General features: G+C 37.5%; 1 protein-coding gene across 6 annotated transcripts in view; it reads left to right on the top strand.

Moving 5' to 3' along the window:
- ICE2 (interactor of little elongation complex ELL subunit 2) overlaps positions 1 to 6,693 on the top strand; it is a 64,536-nt gene extending 57,843 nt beyond the window's left edge. For all 6 annotated transcript variants that reach the window (XM_027572276.2, XM_027572280.2, XM_027572275.2 and 3 more), the window contains 2 exons: positions 1,595 to 1,853; positions 5,598 to 6,693. In XM_027572276.2, the coding sequence (XP_027428077.1) occupies positions 1,595 to 1,853; positions 5,598 to 5,720 (382 nt within the window). In that variant the 3' untranslated portion in view covers positions 5,721 to 6,693. The remainder of the gene's footprint in view (positions 1 to 1,594; positions 1,854 to 5,597) is intronic.
- Positions 6,694 to 19,990: the final 13,297 nt, after the last annotated feature.

The raw sequence follows: 19,990 nt of genomic DNA, 5'->3' as shown, positions 1-19,990 counted from the left end.
TGGCTTGTGGCCCTCTTCCTTTTTCCAAAGTTTCAAAGGCAAGTTGAGTCCTCACATCACATTCTTCTGACTCCTTTCATAGTTATATCTCCCCTCTGCTTCCCTCTTCTACATTGAAGGACTTTTATGATTATAGTGGGCCCACTAAGATAATCCAGGAAAATCTTGCCATTTTAAAATCAGCAGGTTAGGAACTCCATCTTAATTCCCTTTTGCCATGTAATGTAACATATCTGTGGGTTCCAGGGTTTAGGATCTAGGCATCTTTGGAAGGTCGTTATTCTGCCCACCAGTGGGTAGTATCCATCCATGTTCATTGCACTGTATGGCACTTCTAAAATACTGTCCTTGAAGTTTTGCCTTCTCCATAAATTCCCTGTAAACCAGAGCTTTCTTCATTTTTAGTGAGGGTAGTTAAAATACATGATCTTCATCAATAAAAGTTCAATCTTTGAAATGTTATTTATTCCTACTACCAAATCAGTTATTACTCATTTCCTTATATGAAAATATGAAAGTGATTGTTTCAAAAAAAACTTCTCCAGAGGATAAGAATAATTCTCTGAACCTCCTTTGTCAGCATCTGTTACTTTTCTCTTGAAAAAATTAATGGAAATGTAACTTATCAGGTTTGTAGGCAGATGGATATAACTAAAGTATGATAAATCCTTATTTTAAATGATATGGGAAAGAACTGAGGTTCTCCTTAGCACCTTTGAGCTGGAGGAATATAAAATCCTAATAAAGCATAAGATATTAATCCTGTCCCTTTAGCTCTTTATGTTGATTCACTGGATGCCTGAAAACTTTATACGGAGGAAGGGAAAATGTAGATCTGATGTTTGACAGAAGTGATTATTGTGGAGGATCATGACTGAGGGTATAGCTGGTAGATTGAACTGCCTGGGTTTATAGCTAAGCCCTGCACTCAGAACTTCAGGCAGATTGCTTAGTATCTCTAATTTCTACTTACCTGGAATATGGGGTGAATTATTAATATGCCTTGAAGATTTGTTGTGGAAGATTTAATAATAAAATGGATATAAGCAGTATAACAGTAGTTAGCTCATGATAAACATTCAATACCTATCAACTGCTATTACTATTATTCTCATAGCACCTCATATTGTATTGTGATTGTTCCATTTTTTTCTTCCACTTTATTTTAAGCTAAGTGTAGTGAATGTGCTACATTCCTTTATATCCTTTAATCTTTGTATTACTGGATACAAAGCAATGTTTGTTGAATGAATTAAATGGTCTGTATAGGAATACTATATATGTGCACTCATGAAATGCTTTTCAGTATATGTTGTACATGGATTAGAGAATGAGGCAGACTGTTTCCCATTAAATTATTGAATACTTAGAAATTGACTGAGGTAACAGTAAAAATAATTATGTATCCTGAACTTTGGAATAACAATTAAAATTAGTTGCCTAAAAATCATGAAAATTGTTAAAAATAAGACTTCTTAAATCTTATTTGGTCATAAAAAATTTTTAGAGGTGGTATTCCATACCCATAATTGTTTTCATGCTGTTGAAATTGACATTGTGAGCCAGTGAGTTGAAATTTCCTTGTATGATTTAGCTTGCAGGAGGGTTCCTACTTGTTGTCTCATGCAGCGGAAGATTCTTCACTCCTGATCTACAAGACCTCTGATGGAAAAGTTACTAGGACAGCCTACAATTTGCATAAAACACATTGCGGCCTTCCTGGTGTGCCTTCTAGTCTCTCAGTTCCCTGGGTCCCTTTAGATCCCAGTCTGTTATTACCGTATCATATCCATCATGGAAGAATACCTTGTACTTTTCCACCTAAATCACTAGGTCCCACACCACAACAAAAGGTAAGATCTTTTTTGCAATTAAATGTTGCATTAGGTTGCTTATTATTCATCTGTGTCATTGACAATACAATATTTCAACTTCATGTCCACATTAATCACAGCATCATCTAAAAACTGTATCATAAGAAGGTTAGGTAAAGTTGTATGCTTTACTGAGTCCAGTCATTGTCGGTGTAAGTTTCTGTAATGTTTATAATTCAACTAAAGAAAAGTCTATCAGCTTACCCAGTGGGAGCATGAGTAATGCATCCACGTAGTTAAATCCCTGTGTTCTTGTGAAAAGCAGTTTTTTGGTGATTCTTATTTATGTGTACTGTTTCATTTCATTAAATACTTGAGGCAATTTGCAGAAGAATACTTACAATAAAATTATGATACAATTAAAAATTGGTAAGTAGGATATAGAAAACTTAAAAAGTAAGTGTTAGTAATTAGTGAATGCAGTACCTTATTAAATGTGCAATAAACTATTAAGGACTAAATTGTATGCTAAGTATTATATAACTCAGTATTTATTGAGTTATAATTAAAATTACTCTCTTTATAGACTCCCCAGAAATACCAATTGAATGGTTTTTCCCTGCCTGAAACTTCTGTAAGGCTGTGGCTAGAGATACTCTTCACCATGTCACTCATTCTTTATATCATGTAAAATATTCCACTTTGGGTTTAGCTGTAGGAGAAGTTTTGTTCTATACAAACGAGACTGAGTGTTCAGGAAATAAAAACAGTGTATTTTCCTTCTGTGCTGCCAAAAATCTTGGGGAGTCAAAAATTGTTGTCTTTCTTCCATAATCTCAACATGTGTGTCCCAGAACATCTATCAATTGTGTATCCTGTGGATATCTTCTGTTCTTTTTTTCTTTCTGTGTTATATTAATCCGTAAATGTTTTCAAGTCCTTTTAGAAATAGCTGGAATGCAAATATTGAGGATTTTTAAAAATAATTTACAGCGAATGAAGTTATATTTTTCACTTCTTTACAACCTAATGTTACTGTTTGGGAGGTTCTTTTTAGAAGAAGAACTCCTTGCACATTCTTAGCTAACTTTGGCCATGAGAATATATAAATGTAGTTAACTAGTTGCTACAAATGAAAGAGTGGATGAAGTTGTTAATATTTTAAACCACCTTATCTGCAGTTCTGGTTGGTTATTTCCAGTTTAATTTTCATTTGAATGGTGATTTTTATAACTTATATTAAGGCAAAATTTTCTTCACTAACTTAAATATAATAATTGAAAACTTCTTTGGAAAGATTTATGTTCTTTCTAGGATAATGATTTTTTAATTTAATTTAGAAATTCTGTGGGGTGCCTGAGTGGCTCAGTTGGTTAAGTGTCTGCCTTCAGCCCAGGTCATGATCCCAGGGTCCTGGGATCGAGTCCTGCATCAGTCTCCCTGCTCAGCTGGGGGCATGCTTCTCCCTCTACCTGCTGCTCCCCCTGCTTGTGCTCTCTCTCATTCTCTCTCTTTCTCTGTCAAATAAATAAAAATCTTTAAAAAAAATTTTCTGGTTATGGTCTATTACCTGTGACATATAATTCTGTATGGGGATGACTTATTCTTTTTTTGTTTAATACTTTGATACAATGCCATATGTTCAGGGTTTGGCCACATAAATTCAGAATTAAACAGTTCAGTTATATGTATGCCACTGAGCAGTTGCTGATTTGTATTTTTTAAGACACTTCACGCATTCAGTGCCAGGGACAAATCCTTAATGAAATTATCTAAAACCCAGCTGTTAGGTCGAGTAGACAGGTAGATAATTAATGCTTGGTTTGGTATGTTTTTAAGCCCTTGTAAGTTTTCGGTGATCTCTTGCACATCTCCCTACAATCTAGCCCTATGTTTGATGAGAATTACCCAACCTTCCTCCCTTACTTCCTCCTAGCCAGGCCATGGGAATGGGACTTTCTAGTCCAGTCAAGGTAAGCACAGATAGGGTTTCTAGCCTTAGCAGCACTAGGAAAAGACTGAAGTTTCAGGAAACCTGAGGAAGTAAGACCCTGTATGAAACAAAAATCATCCACATATTTCATGGTGTAAAAACTCATATAACAAATGTTTCTGCCTCTGATACAATCCTTTAGTCCCTGTCCGCTTGAACTCAGTTCTCATCTTTGTGTAGTGCCTTGGGTACTAACCCTGAGAAATACCCCACTAGAGTCTGTCTACCTCCTGCTGCATGTAGAAGAGATGAATAGGGGAATCCCATTTGCTTCCCATGCTACCCCTGACTTCTTCCACTTCCAGTCCTGTTGCAAAGGCTCTGTGCCCATCCCTTTCTCCTTCTGCAACTTCTGTAACAAACATTCATTTTACACACACACACACACACACACACACACACACTCACAATCTTACAGTGGAAGTTTCAAAATGCTTTCCTCAGCGATATAGTAGATACAATCAGGATGGTTAGTATAGTCTTATAGTAAATACCAGCTGAGTGGGCAGTAGTATAGATAATTTAAAAATCACAGCTCTTTTCTAATTGTGTTAGAAAAGTTCATCAGATTCAGACAAACACACTGGCACACTCAAATCCCAACTGGAATTTTTCCTTTCTGGTCACCTGATCGTACACCAAAAAATGCCCCTGAAGAGATAACATATTAGCTTAGGGAAGCTAGAGTCTGATTCATTCTTAGTGAGTCAGTAGCCCCTTGGAGCAATGCTAATATGTCTGATATATTAGGAAATATGAGTGTGTTTGGAGTAACAATATCACCCATCATCACCATGTCTGTAATTCACTGTTTCTTGTGAAGAAACAAAGGGTGCAAGGTGGCCAGGGGAAATAGAGGCAGAAATGGACAGGTTCTGGGCAAATGATTTTAGGCTGGACAGCTTTGGCCCTTCTCTCCAAGGGCTGACTTTCTCCATTCCCCCTTTTAAATAAAACTATGCTCTCTCAGTGGCCAAGGAGATGACAGAATTTCCAGATCTCATCTTCAGCAGGACTATAGTTAGCAAGGGATTGTATCCTAAGAATACGCCTTCTCATTTCTGTAGTCTGTGTTGGCTAGAAAGTAAGGGTGGGCAGCTACTTGTACTGAGGAGGAGTTGATATTAAGGTAGAACCAGCACCCCAACAAACCTTCTTCCTCCCACTTCCCTTCTTCCTTTTTTCCTCTGTAGCCTCCTTCCAGTTTTTTCTTCCCCTTTCTTTTCTTTCTTGCAAGAATCTTCTCTTAGTCCCTCAACTTTTCCTTTTTACTTAGGTTATTGTCTCTTTTGCCTTCCTGTTTTTCAACATTTATTATTCCCCCTTTTTCTCTGTAGACTTGTCTTTCTTAGTCTTTGTCTCTTTCTCCATTTTGTAATTTTTTTCTCCCCCTTTACCACCTCCAACCTGTTTCTTGTATTTCCTTTCTCTCCCTTCGTATTTTTCATTTCTTCCTTCTGCCCTTCAGCGTCATTATTGCAAACGCATTGCTCAAAAGTCCTGTCCTTCCATCATCTTAACATTTCAGCCTCTTCCAGGTTTAATGCAGAGTGGTTTTCCCCTTCACTTCTCTCCATCTGCCCTGACCGATTCCTTCCCTGATTGCTATTTGAAAGTTTAGTACCTTAAACTATGTCAGACTAAAGCTTGTTTAGAAGCAGCCAGGTAGCTGGAGATTAAAAACATAAAGGACAATTTGCAAGGTAATTAGTATAAATAATACAGAGCAGAGTTGACCATATATAAATATTTTGTAAACATGTTAAACTATTCTTTGCTTCATCTCTTAGGTTGGTGGAACAAGAGTGCCTACACGCAGCCGTAGGAATCCAGTTTCCATGGAAACAAAAAGTCTGCCTGCTCAGCAAGTTGAAAATGAAGGAGAAGCTCCCAATAAAAGAAAAATAACTTAAGGACTCTACTATGGAAAATGAGGAAAAACTAGTTGTAACAACGTTCAATTTAGAAAAGTTTGAGAGGAAATATGCCTAGAAGATCAGTGGACAAGATGAACATTTTAGTGTCCTTGAGAGTTCTTAGAGTGCCTTGAAAAAATATATTGGCTATGTGAAGGAATGTTTCAGCTAAAATGGAGTGTTATACTCTTAACACTTGATGTTTGAGGAGAATCCAGTTATGTTTTAACATTATCATGGCAGGGAAACATAGAGAAGAGAAATATTTTTATAGTAGACCTTTTCCAAAAACTGTTAAATAGGAAAATAATTTGCTTTTTTCAAGAGCAATATTTATCATTGTGTATTATGTTAGCAATTTGAATTATATCACCAGTCTGTTGAGATTGGCTCAAAAGGTTGAATCTTGCCACTATCAGAGATAATTTTGAGCCAATGTAAACCTTGCTTCTGACCCATTGTGACAGTTTTTATATACTATTTTAAAACGATGATTGTTGGAAGTTAATAAAGTTAACATCTTTTAAAACTTGATGAAATTCCATTGCACAAGCCAAAAATTAAAATTAAAAATAAAAAAGTTCATGCTCCTGAAAAGCCACAAGTTAACAATTTCTTGTTGGTCAACCATCAGTTTTTTAAAAAAACAAACCTTCTGCGGTGTTACAGGTTTGGTGATAGATCCCTCTATCTCTTGGCACAAATTTCAGCTGAGTGTTGAAATAATGCTACTGAAAGCAGATGTGTTTTCCAGAAAAATCTCATCATTTCAACTGACAAGGTTAACGTGTTAAAAAATAAGCTATTTTTTTCTCATCTGTACTGATTAAATTTCCTAGGACCACATAGCTGAATTTGGAAAGCTTATCATCACCTGATGTTACTGTAGCCAATTTGGACTTAAGAAGGAATGGACTTATTTAATTTTTGTGTCTTTGTCCTTTAATGTGCATTAAAAGTTTCAGAAATATGTGCATCATTTGTTTGTTTTTTTTTTAAAGATTTTATTTATTTATTTTGACAGAAAGAGAGACAGCAAGACAGTGAGAGAGGGAACACAAGCAGGGGGAGCGGGGAGAGGGAGAAGCAGGCCTCCCGCCAAGCAGGGAGCCTGATGCGGGGCTCGATCCCAGGACCCCGTGTCATGACCTGAGCTGAAGGCAGAAGCTTAACGACTGAGCCACCCAGGCGCCCTGTATGCATCATTTGTAAAATACAAGTTTTGTAATCTGCTTTGTTTTTGGAACTTTTTAATGTGTTTTATATTAATGTTTAAGAAACTAGTCCAAGAAATCTTCTCAACTATTATCAGTAACAGTTGAGTATTTTTATCTTCAACTACCAAGTTTTGTTTTCAATTATTTTATATTTTTAAATTAATTTATATTAATTTTAAATGAAGTAATTATTAATTTTTATATTTTTAAATTAAGTAATTATTAAAACTATTTTATATTTTTAATATGTAATTTCCTCTGCCTTCCATTCCCTTTTTAAAACAATGCTTTTTTTTTTAATGGACATGATCTTTTTTTTTTTTAACTTTGTCCCGTATTCCCATATCCTAGAAATATTTTAGTTGTGAATCATTTGGCAGTGAACCAAGGGAGAGGCAGGGATTCTCTTGGAATTTGCTCTTTTAAAAAAGCTAGAAAGTGATTTCTTCAGACTTCTGAATACGAGAAAGACTTGGCTTTTGATCTTTAATATTACTTTTTACCTAGTAAAATGTGTGGTCTTGCAAGTAATTATTTTGAAATTATCTTAGCCATATATTTAAGTAACCCTGATAATATATATAAATCTAGTCTTGGTTTTTCACTTGTGCTTAATCAAGCCTCTTTTATAACATGTATTTGATCATGTTTGTGTTTTTTCCCTTGATTTTTAGTACAGGCATACCTCATTTTATTGCACTTTGCAGATACTACATTTTTCACAAATTGAAGGTTTGTGGCAACCCTGTGTTAAGCAGAGTCAGTGTTGGCAAGGATGTGATGGTGAAGGTATAATTTATACATACCTCTTGGAAGACGTTGAGTTCAATAAATGTTTGCATTTGCATGCCTCACAGTCCAAAGTAGGTCCGCATTGTTACTCACACAATATTCCTTTTTCACATATCGCAGTATTTGTTTATTTGACTTACTGTCTTTCTTCTTAATTAGACTATAAGCTCTGCAAAGGCCAGGAACATATTTGTTTTGTTCACAATTATATAACAAACACCTAACTTGGTCTTTTAGTTGCTTAGTAAATATAAGTTGGATGTATGACTAAATGAATGTCTAGGTATCAAAGATAGATTTTATTTTTTCCAGGAGCTCACATTCTAATGGAGGACACAATACTGATCTATGGGTAAGTGCTCTGATAAAGTAATATAAGAAAGCCGTATAACCTGAACCTGATAATTAAGGAAAGTTGAGATGAAGGTTGAGGTGAGTCTTTTCAAAGTGTGTAAGAGGGGCACCTGGGTGGCTCAGTCGGTTAAGCGTCTGCTTTTGGCTCAGGTCATGGTCCCAGGGTCCTGGGATCGAGCCCTGCATCGGGCTCCCTGCTCACATGGGGAGCCTGCTTCTCCCTCTCCCTCTGTTGCTCCTCCTGCTTGTTCTCTCTCTCTCTCTCTCTCTGTCAAATAAATAAATAAATAAAATCTTTTTTAAAAAGTGTAAGAATTACAAGGAAAGAATGAAAGGTCTTCAACATAGAAAGAAAGAAGCATATGCAAAGGTGGAAGTTGGCCAGATTGTAGGCTCTGAACTTGGATTTGAGAGAAAAAGCTGTAGGACAGGGACAGACATTCCATGCTATGACATTTGAATGTTGTCCTGTGCAATGTGGGAATCAGTAGTGAATTTAAATTAAAAAAAAAACATGATCAGTAGGCTTTTTAAAAAGCTCTTGTAAGCATTAATCTAAAGAATGAAATAGAGCTGGGAAAGATTGTAGGGAAGGAGAAAAGTTGGAAAGCTGTGTTATAATAATTGAAAAATGGTAAAGGCCTGGAATTAAAGCAGTAAGAGAGATGGGCTCAAGTAACAGGAGAAAAAAATGATAACTTAGTGAAACAGTTGGTAGGAAGAGTTAAATAAGGCTTCCAGAGAAATCCCAATTTCTTATTTCGGATATGGGGTAAATAGTGGTGTTACTCATTGAGAAAGTAGGAGGATGAGTGTGGATAGAGTGGGAAGAGTTAAGTTAAAATGTTCATTTCCTGGGCGCCTGGGAGGCCCCGTCAGTTAAGGGTCTGCCTTTGGCGCAGGTCATGATCCCAGGGTCCAGGGATCTAACTCTGCATCACACTCCTGGCGCAGCAAGGAGTCTTGCTTCACCCTCTCCCTCTGCCCCTACCCCTGCTTGTTCTCTCTCTGTCTCAAATAAGTAAAATCTTTTTAAAAAAATAAATAAAATGTTCATTTCCTTTCACCATATTTGTTCCTTGGATTCTAGGTTTGGATGCAATATTGGTTATATATTGCTGCATAATAAATTACCCCAAAATTTAGTTAAAACAACAGACATTTATTATCTTAGAGTCTCTGCATCAGAAAATGCAGCTTAGCTGGGTGTCTCTTGCTCAGGGTCTTTCACAAAGTTACAGTCAACCTGTTGGCTGAGGCTGCATTCCTCTCAAGGTTTGACCGGCTGGAGCATCTCCTTTCAAAAAGGTGGTGCCAGTCTTTCACTGGTTGTTGGCAGGAAGCCTAAACCTCACTGTATGTACCTCTTCATGGGTCTGCTTGAGTATCCTCATGACATAGCAGCTGGCTTACCCCAAAGTGAGCTAGTCAAGAGAAAGAGCAAAGAGGAAACCACAATGTCTTTTTGTGGGAAGTCAAATACTGTCACTTCTGCCATATTTCCCTCATTAGATATAAATTAGTAAGTGCACACTCAAGCTCCACCTCTTGAAAGGAGGAATAAAGGAAGAATTTGTGAACATTTTTTAACTACCACAAATGCCATGAACATTTTAAGGATATAGAAAAAGAATTAGGTTTAGGGTGGAGAGAAGAGAAAGGACACCCTGTTTAATGTCTTATTACCAATATGCTGAATCTGATAGAGATGGTTGATAATTTGAATTTTGAACTCAGAAGAGAAGCCTGATCTCATCAGTACAGATTTGGGAATTGTTGGTATGTGGTGATTGAGAGAAATGGATAAGGTAACATAGCAGAAATTAGTAGAATGAGAGAAGGATCATGAATGGAGCCCCAGAGAAAATGTTTCATTTAAGTGGCCAGTATGGAAATCAGGTTTATAAACATTAAGGAGTAAGTAGAAGGTGAGGTGGAAACAATGAAATTCTTCATTGCCAATTGATTAGCAAAACTTGGAAATAGTTTCACTATTTGGATCTTCTTTTGCAATTGCAAAGGAAGTTAACCTGTTCCTTTCCATTCTACTTGGATTCTAGCTTTGGACACTGTAAACATTTTAGACATTACAAGGAAGTATGGGTTTAGGGTGGAGAGGGGAGAAAACACTTGAATATTTTATTATGAACATGCTAAATCTGAAGTTTCTGATACACATATTAAGATGCTTGTTATGTGTTACAGGTACCTTTTAATCAAGCCATAAGTATTTGATATCAAGATTTATTAAGTTTCTCCTTGAGATGTAGGAATAAAGATGTATTTCACTGGTCCTTCCACTCTTGCCATGTTCCCCTTGGGTGATGTCTAGACTTATCAAGGTATGTAGGGGCAGACACACAAAGCATCTATCTGAGGATTGGGTCTTATCTGCCAGGTAAATCTTACTGAAGGAGTTGAGGCTCAGACGTCTATTTCTAGGATGGGAATTTTAGATTGCCTCGTCAAAAAGGAAGATAAAACAGTACAGGCATAATGTACTATTGCCTTGGCATACATGCTTGCTTCTAACATATGAACTACTTTAGAAAGTGATCAAGCAAGAAGCTACAAAAGGGTTGTGTTTTATTGCTGTACATCCATGGTATAGTCCGGCTAATTCTCTAAGGAATGGGAGGAAAAGCCACAGTGTGAATTACTTACTGTTTTGAAAGTGAAGAAACCTAAAGAGTCTGTGATTAGTGGGTTGAATTCCTCCTTCCCTTTTCTTGAGAATATGCATTTCTTGGAGGGGAAAAGGAGGAAATCTTTTCTGTAGTCCCTATCCTAGGTTTGGCTTGTCCAAAAATGTACAGCACAGGAGAGTATGTGCATGTTAATCTTAAGAGTCATTGTAACAAGGCAATGCTACACTGATTCCATGGGTTTTACCTCTCTTCCGAGCACTGCATTAATACAACATCTGCTTCAGCCAGGTTTTACCAACACACAGATGAGCCATTCTAGGCCCTACCTGCATGCTTTTGCTCATAAAGCTATATCTGCTTGGATTTACCATCACCTATAGAAGTTTCATTAAAGTAGCTGGTATAGAAATCAGATTTATAAACATCAAGGACTAAGAAGGTAAGGTGGAAACAATGAAATGCTTCATTGCCAATTGATCTGCAAAACATGGAAATGAATTGACAATGCTTTTTTGAGCATCTACTGGGTATATAGTACATTATGCCAATTTCTTGGGATGTAAAGATAAATAATACTGGTTTCTGTCTTAAGGGTATTCTCTAATCTAGTTGGAGAGATGGATATATGCAATAGAGCTATAATACAGAGCGGAATTTAAGTGGCACAGTATTGCATAGGAGTAAGAAAAGGGGGTGCTTGGAAATAAGAGAAACTCATGGTAAAAATGACCTTTAAGCTTGTTCTGAAAGGCAAGTAAAATATTAATATGGACGAAAAGGCAGAGCATTATAGCATTAGGGAAAATCTTATGGAAAGTGCTGCTTTTAAAAAATAGCAAATAGGCTCTTGTAACAAGCATGAGGGTAAAAGAAGATAAATGGGACATAAAGTGAAGAGGTAAGTTAGAGCTTGATAGTGGAAGGTATTGATTATTATTCCCAGATAGTTTAATTTGATTCTAAAAGCAGGGAGAGGTCTACGGCCATACCACCCTGAACGCGCCCAATCTCGTCTAAAAGCAGTGAGGAGACATTGGAGGCTTTTCAAGTAAAATGACATCAATTTTAGGAAACTTAAAATATAAAGGATTATTTAGAGAGAGGAAAGACTTCCGGCAAGGAGGTGGTAACTCTATAAAATAGCAGGTGGATGGAAAGGTGTAAATTGGAAAGCTATTTAGTTAGCAGCTATGAGATTTGATCCTGTCCACCAAATGAATGTTTACCTCCTGTAACATAGAGTCACAAGTAGTTTATAGGCACTAGGTCTTGGGAATACAAAGAAGAACTAAAGGTCATGGCACATGAAGTAGCTTGTGTGTTGGAATTATGAAGTAGAGGTTTCAAAGACAACTGAAATTTTTAGCCCGAGTGCTGCCACTGACTTAAATGAAAATATTAGAGGAAGAATATAGATGGCATAAAAAGACAACTACTTATATTTTCAACCAAATGTCAACAGTACAATTAAGGTGATAATGTCCTATGGAATCTGGAATATGAAAATGTGGGTCTACAACTTAGAGGAGAGAAATAGACAGGAAGATTGGGTCCCACCTTTGGGCTGATAAACCAGGAAATCGGGGCTGGCATGCCTTGGACCACACTGGCCTTTTCTTTCTTCTACTTCCTCTTTACTAGGGCCAAGGGACAGGGAGTTTGGTTATATACTAGATTAACTGAGCAAATAAATACATTGAGAATAATGGGAAAGAGGGAGGCAAGAATAAACCCCATAGTATTGGATTGGAATTGGAAGTATCAGAGTGAATTTGTGGCACTTAATATATATAAAGAGAGAGATGGAGAAACATATACAGCTGTCTGTTATGTGTACATATGCATACATATTTCCTAATTCTGCTGATAGTGCCTAGAAGCAGTAACACTCACATAGCAATGAACACACTTAGCACCCAGATCTTGGTTTCTAAATTTTGTCCTTCACTAAAAGAAATCAGTGTTCTTTGGAGATATTATCCCAAGACTGGGGCAGGGAAAATACAAGATGAACCTGGAACATTGTCTTGCACCAGAAAGTAAGAAGGTGCTCAAAGAGTAATGGATGAATGTTAAAAGAACATAGGAACTAGCTTAAAGGAGTTCTTGGGTCTGGGAAAATTTGAGCATGAAAGAATGATAGTAACATTATAATGCTTTAAGTAAAATAGTAATCTACAAGCTCATGCTGGCATAAATGAATAAATAAATGGAGAAGAAGGAAATACTCTGTTCTACAGTAGTTTGCCAACCAATAAATCCAGAGGGAATGATGGAATTAGAAAAACCAACTTGCAATCATTATAGAGATAATTACTTAGCTAAGAATCCTCAAAGGATGCTAAATACGGTGGGTGAAAATTTGATGGCAAAGAAGAAAATTAACATAGGCTTTTTAAAAAAATTTTATTTATTTGAGAGAGAATGAGAAGGGGGAGGGGTAGAGGGAGAAGCAGACTCCCCACTGAGCAGGGACTCCATCCCAGGGTCATGACCTGAGCTGAAGGCAGGCACTTAACCGACTGAGCCACCCAGGAGCCCAAGAATATTCATGTAGTCTTAAAGAATCTTCCCAGAAGATGGTTATTATTAGGTATAGCATACTTATTTGTTTACTTAATCTAGAAGAAATCTGGCAGAAACTATCTTAACTAAGTGATTAAATTAGTATCAGCAGTAATGAGACAAATCAACAATGTGTGTTTCTTGCTATGCACCAGGAAGAGCACATTACTTAGGTGGTATATTACCGTCTGACTCACCCAGTGTTACTCTATTTCATTTTAGAACAACAAAGGACATACAAATTCATATTAAACAATTTTAAAGATACCATATTTCAAAACCTTCTGAAAACATTCTGCCTGGCAGCCAAAACTTGTCTGGACAAACCTGTTTTTCCTGATGTGGCCAAAAAAAAAAAAAAAAAAAAGCCTTTTCTTTCACACAACTTTTGAGGTCTCATCATCTGCAGGTAATGTTCTCCAATGCCAAGTAAACGTAAACCGTCCACAGTTTCTCAAGTTGCTCTTTCAACAAACCTCTACCCAACTTAGGCTCCAGAAATAAACTGTAGGGTTTTTTGGTTTAACCTGTTAGAGAGACTCCAACTAAATAAAGAGGCTATTGTGCCCAGAGACAGTCTTACTGACTGCATTATTATCCATGAGATAATATTTAAATTTGCTCCTGAAGTTTTCAACCCAAAGTGAGAAATGAGTCCAGAATAAATAATCAAGTGATTGCAGTCTGTTTAAAGTTAACATTGCTAGACGACTAAGATATAGAATGTATTTTACAGAGTTTGTGTTTTATTTTTAACTATCTAGTCATGGATCCTAACAATATGCAAGCAGCAGTTTTACTAATGTGAAAAATAAATAATGGAATACATTTTGCAAGTATAATGTCTGCCCTCTGTCCCACGAAAAGTGATGCAGATTATAGTTTCCCAAGTGCCACAATGGGCAGCTGGAAGTGGTCTCTGTCCAGCTCCAAAATGCAGTCTCATAGAATTGCACAATGAGTTCGTTTGAGTTCAGGAAGAGAGTGAGGGAAACTGAAATCACAGTGCATGAGGCTTGAATATCTCTGTATATTGTGCATGTTCGGAGGCTAATAAAGTGGTGGGTCAGTCCCTAATTCAGTTTGGCTTTTTTTAATGCTACACTCTAGTGCCTGAAAACTTTTACTCTCCTTAAGAGAGTAAGTAAGTGCTTAGGCACTTACCACTACTCTCTAAGTGCCTAAGGCCAAAATGTCATTTTGAATATAAGGGAGTGCTGAGTTTGCTGTCTGCCAAGCCTTCTGCCTCCCAGGAGCCTGTGCTAGAGTTAATTCACATCCAGCATTTGGGGATGTCTTTAGAATGTTAAGACTGTCTGCTACAACTTGGAGAGAAGTATGCGAAGTTGAGTCTCAGAAGTAGGCAGCCCAGATTTGGAGTTTGATGGAAGAAGCATGAGTTTGGGAAGGGGGTAGGAAGTGTGGAGTACGGAGTTAGAGTCTCAGCTCCTCCATTTGCTAAGGCTGTATTTCTCCCCTCTTTGCTCTTCTGTCTTTTCATCTGTGAAATCCAGATATTTATACCTTGCCAGCATATTCTATAGGCTTTAGTGGCCTTCCAGTAGATAATGGATATAAAAGTTCTTTTTAAACTGCAAGTCCCTGTGTAAATGTGAATTATTGTCAGATCAAATCAATGAGCAATGTCATCTGACCTAAAACTTGAAAGGAGTTTGCCAGGCTGGAAGGGAAATTTCAAACTCAGGGACAAAGTATAGTTAATGTTCAGAGGTACAAACATGCATAGCATGTTGGAAGGGCAGGCCATCCGTGTGGCTAAGACATGACCACTGTGCCTGTGGTGAAGGGACCCAAAGGATCTAAGACAGTGTGCTGGGGAGAACTTAGCACTAAAAAGCTGTGATTGACTTAGAGACTGTGGCATTGTCTTGAGGTGGGGAATAAGGAGAAGCTTCTTAATGGGGGGTGGCACTAGAGATGGGCAACAAGGTTAAACTTCCATAATGGAAACTATGGTAATATATAATATGTAGGCTGGATTGGGGGGGCAGAATGGAAACTAAGGAAGTCTGAAAGCAGGGAGATCAGGGGAGGCTATTTTTCAATCCAAACCAAAACTTCTAGTGATCCATCTTACTTGGCCATCTGTCACCTCTGTTCTTGCAATTCCAAATAATGCCTGCCACATTTGTGAGAATGTGGTCAAGCCCATGAGATAGAAGTTGCTGATCTTAAATCTGTTGGAGTTAGACAAGTCAGAAATGGAGTGATAAGTGCTGCAGACCCTCACACAAACTGGGTCAGGTGCCTCTCCTCCAAAGCCCAGAGTTAAACGGAGTAAGGGTTCCCTTGCAAAAATTATTCTTCGGGGAATTAAACTCTGTATCATTTGGAAGTACACTCTAAATCTGGAAAAAAGTTTGGTATCCTCCCAAGTAAGTCACTTTAAAAAGGATGGTTAACTCTTTAAGTGTCACTTTTACCTAGTTGGATTCTTTTCTAACCTTTTAAAACTTAGACTCTGGGGTATAAGAAGGAAAAATAAAATGAGCCAAGTAGCTGAGCCCAGAAGCCCAAACTGAAACCTAAGTTGCCTCCCTTCAGAAACTTGAGGGTCAGAGTAAGTCATGCATGAGCTCCTCCCCAGAATATTTTAATGTTTGTGTGATAATTATGTTAATGTTTAAAAGTTTAAAATGAATACTACAGCTTCGAATGAGAAAATTGGCTTACCCAGTTAAAACGAAATATGTAGACCAGCATTGCCAGTCCATGTGGGTCTCAGGCCATGCCTTCTGCCCCTCAAACCTTTTCAGTTTGATATCTGAAAAGGGTATGAAGGCTTCATGTATTTTTTTTTCCACAGTACAGTGCAGGTAATTTTATTATGTACACAACTTACTAACAGACTAATTTGTTAAGAGACTAACAGAAGCAAAGTTAATGACTCTGAGAAAGGATTTCTTTTTATGAAGGAAGAGTAACTGCCACACCAGGAGAGTGGTCAGCCTTTGTGAGGAGTGATTGGCAAGGGTCTCTAGACACACTCTGCATCCACTAACTCTGTGCTTTTTCTTCTTTCCTCTTCAGCTGTGTGAGGTCATGTCGAAGTTTGTTCTAGCTATCCAGAATACTCAACAATGCCACTGGCTCTGAAAAGGGACTGATGATGTTAATCCATTTTGATAGAGACCTATGTGATGCCAATGTCATTCATTGGAAACTGTAACCAACTTGGTTGGCTATTTCCTTGGCCATGGAGAATTGTTTTTTGAAATTCTTTTTGATGTATAAGTACCTCATCCATAGGTATGTCATTATTGAAGATTCCATTTCAGCCCACTATATTTTTGGGTATTTTCACCCAAAAAAAGTACCTTTAAATTGGATTACATGATTTTGAATATTTAGTATCTTAAGAACTCCAAAAACTTTATTGGACTGATAGATATCCACTTCAGACATCATATCAAAATGATCAAATTTCCTTAAAACCAGAAAATTAATACCATTGATTCCATCAAACAATGTAATCAAATGAGGTCCTATTCATGGCTTCATGTATTTTTAACCCCAGTTGAAACTCCTGCTATCCTCTGCACACTTAGTCATGAGCCTTGGCTCAGAATGACCTTTAGCTATTGCTTAGAACTCCTCTCAGTTGACCAAGATTTGCCTTAGGCTCTGAGGGAATTAAGTAGAGGAGTTCCAAAAATATTCTCAAGTTTTCACATGAGTGGAATTAACCAAATAATATATCTTCTCCAGTGACTCTTCCTCTTTACCTGTTTTTATACTGGAATGGTTTGTTTAAAAAAAAAAAAAAAAGTCACACCTCTACATTGACACTGTCCACGGATATAGAATACATTGGTGTATGTTACATTTCCTCTCCTATGGTTTCACAATTACTTCAAATAGCTTTGAGTAACTAAATGCATTGGCCAAGACAGAATGTCTTACTTCCTTTCTCTATTGGTTAACTGCCCTTGACAGAATTAGTCATTCTTTTATTGGGTTCCCCTGCACTTTGATTTCATTTCTGATACATTTGTCAAATAAGAATTACTTATTTACCTCTACTAGACCTTGAGGTCAGAGTTACCATGTTTTTGCCTATTAGGCATCTGCTATGCAGTCCTGCCCTAGTGCCTGGCATATGGTGAATACTCAGTGTTTGTTAAATTGAGTGCATTTGTCTTGGGAGTTCCTTGATTTTTATAGTTAGATACTGGCAGCTTTTTCAGAGACATGGTGCTCAAAACCAACTAGGCATTTATCTGTACTACATTAAGCATTTTACCAATTTCATAGAAAAAGATGTGTAGAACATTTGATGAACAAAAATGTTCATGTAATTGATATTTTAAAGAGGTGAGATCAGGGCACTGAATGTAGTGACACCTCCTGGGAACAATTTCTGAGGAGTATTATGAGTTATATTTTTTTCATTCTCTTACAATCTTAATAGTTTTTCTTAGATTCCTTCCTTTTGAGCTACAACATAACTGAATATTAGAATTGTTTTCTTTACCCCACCCTGGTTGCTATAGCTGATGAATCATAGAAACCAGAGAAGGGAAAGACCAGTGAAATCATCTGGTTCATCTCCAAATTAGGGAGTGGAGCCTTGGGATTTGGGGAAGACTAACCTCTCATTTAAAAAGAGAAAAGAAAAAACTGCAACTAGCACTGCTCAGAGCAGCTCACCCATCTGTTTGCCTTTTGCTTCTAACAGCATCCTGAGCTCTATCTACCCTATTAGAACACAATCAGCAATTCTTCTCAAGGATCCTAGGAACACCAGATGCCAAAGTGTTAAGGAGCTGAACTAGAATTGTACTGCCTGAGTAATAAAGTTGGATTAGGAATCTTCCAAAGATTGTTTTAGCAGAGTCTTAAAGAATTTGAAACTCTGTTTTAGCAAGACCTTACAAATGTAAGAGCTAGTAAAGAACTTACAGATGATCTGGGCTAAAATGTGGAGTTCCCAGATGCAGAAACTAGGATGGAGACGGTAAGAGATTACAGATATGCCGGGGTCAGGAAGATAGGCCTCTCGATCTGCTTCTCTCTGTGTCACAATCGCCCAGTGTCCTCCCTTGTAATGCTCTGCTCTGCTCTGCCGTCTTCCTCTCCTCCTCCTGCTCTTTTGTGGTGTTGTTTGAAGAAATGGCACAAATGATTTACCATTGGTGGCTGCTTTTCATGTCAAGCAAGCCTGACCCTCAGGTATCACTGTCGTTGGGCTGTCCTCCCATACATCCTGATGCACCACTGGTCTCTTGGGTTACAAAACCGGCTCCTGCTTGCTCTTTGCTAATGTCCTCTTACATAGTGGGGAGGAATATGGTACCCTCTCCATAGTGACAGCATCTGCATACATGTGTCCCCCGTGTAGATCCCCTTATCTAGTTACCTGTGCATATCACAGGTTCCCAGTATTAGAAATCTAAATTCCTCTGCAGCATTAGAAATATTCAACAGTTTTCCTGTAGTTTTTATTTTGATAATATTCTACACAGATTCATTTACTTTATTTTTTATTTAAATTTTGTTAAACATACAGTGCATTATTGGTTCCTGGAAGAGAATTCAGTGATCCATCACTTACATACACCACCCAGTGCTCATCTCAAGTGTCCACTTTAATCCCCATCACCCGTCTAGCCCCTCCCTCACCTACCACCTTCCATCAACCCTGAGTTTGTTCTCTGTTATTAAGAGTCCCTTATATCTTGTTTCTCCTCTCTCCTCTTTTTCTTTTCCCCCTTCCCATATGTTCATATGTTTTCTCTCTTAAATCCTCATATGAATAAATTCATATGGTATTTGTCTTTCTCTGACTGATTTTTTTCACTTAGCATAATACACTCTAGCTCCATCCATGATGCTGCAAATGGCAAGATTTCATTCTTTTTGGTGACTAAATAATATTCCATTGTGTGCGTGTGTGTGTGTGTGTGTGTATACACACACACATACACACCACATCTTCTTTATCCATTCATCGGTCAATGGACATTTGGGCTCTCTCCATAGTTTTGGCTATTGTGGACATTGCTGCTATAAACATTGGGGTGCATGTGCCCCTTCAAATCTGTATTTTTGTATCCTTTGGGTAAATACCTAGTACTGCAATTGCTGGATCATAGGGTAGTTCTATTTTTAACTTTTTGAGGAACCTCCATACTGTTTTCCGGAGCAGCTGCACCAGTTTGCATTCCCACCAACCGTGTAAGAGGGTTCCCCTCTCTCTGCATCCCCGCCAACACCTGTTGTTTCTTGTGTTGTTAATTTTAACCATTCTGACAGGTGTGAGATGATATCTCATTGTGGTTTTGATTTGTATTTCCCTGATGATGACTGATGTTGAGCATCTTTTCATGTGTCTGTTAGCCATCTGGATGTCTTTGGAAAAGTGTCTATTCATGTCTTCTGCCCATTTCATAATTGGATTATTTATTTTTTTGGGTGTTGAGTTTGGTAAGTTCTTTATAGATTTTGGATACTAATCCTTTATCAGATGTGTCATTTGCAAATATCTTCTCCCATTCCATACATTGCCTTTTAGTTTTGTTGATGGTTTCCTTTGCTCTGCAGAAGCTTTTTATCTTGATGAAGTCTCAGTAGTTCATTTTTGCTTTTGTTTCCCTTGTCTCCAGTGACATGTCTAATAAGAAGTTGCTATGGCCGAGGTCAATGACAAGTGTTCTTAGAAGAGGAGAAG

The sequence above is a fragment of the Zalophus californianus genome, chromosome 6 (genome assembly GCF_009762305.2).
Source record: "Zalophus californianus isolate mZalCal1 chromosome 6, mZalCal1.pri.v2, whole genome shotgun sequence".
NCBI classification, from domain to species: Eukaryota; Metazoa; Chordata; class Mammalia; order Carnivora; family Otariidae; genus Zalophus; species Zalophus californianus.
The sequence above is the reverse complement of the archived record's forward strand: the minus strand, read 5'-3'. Positions and strand labels throughout refer to the sequence as shown.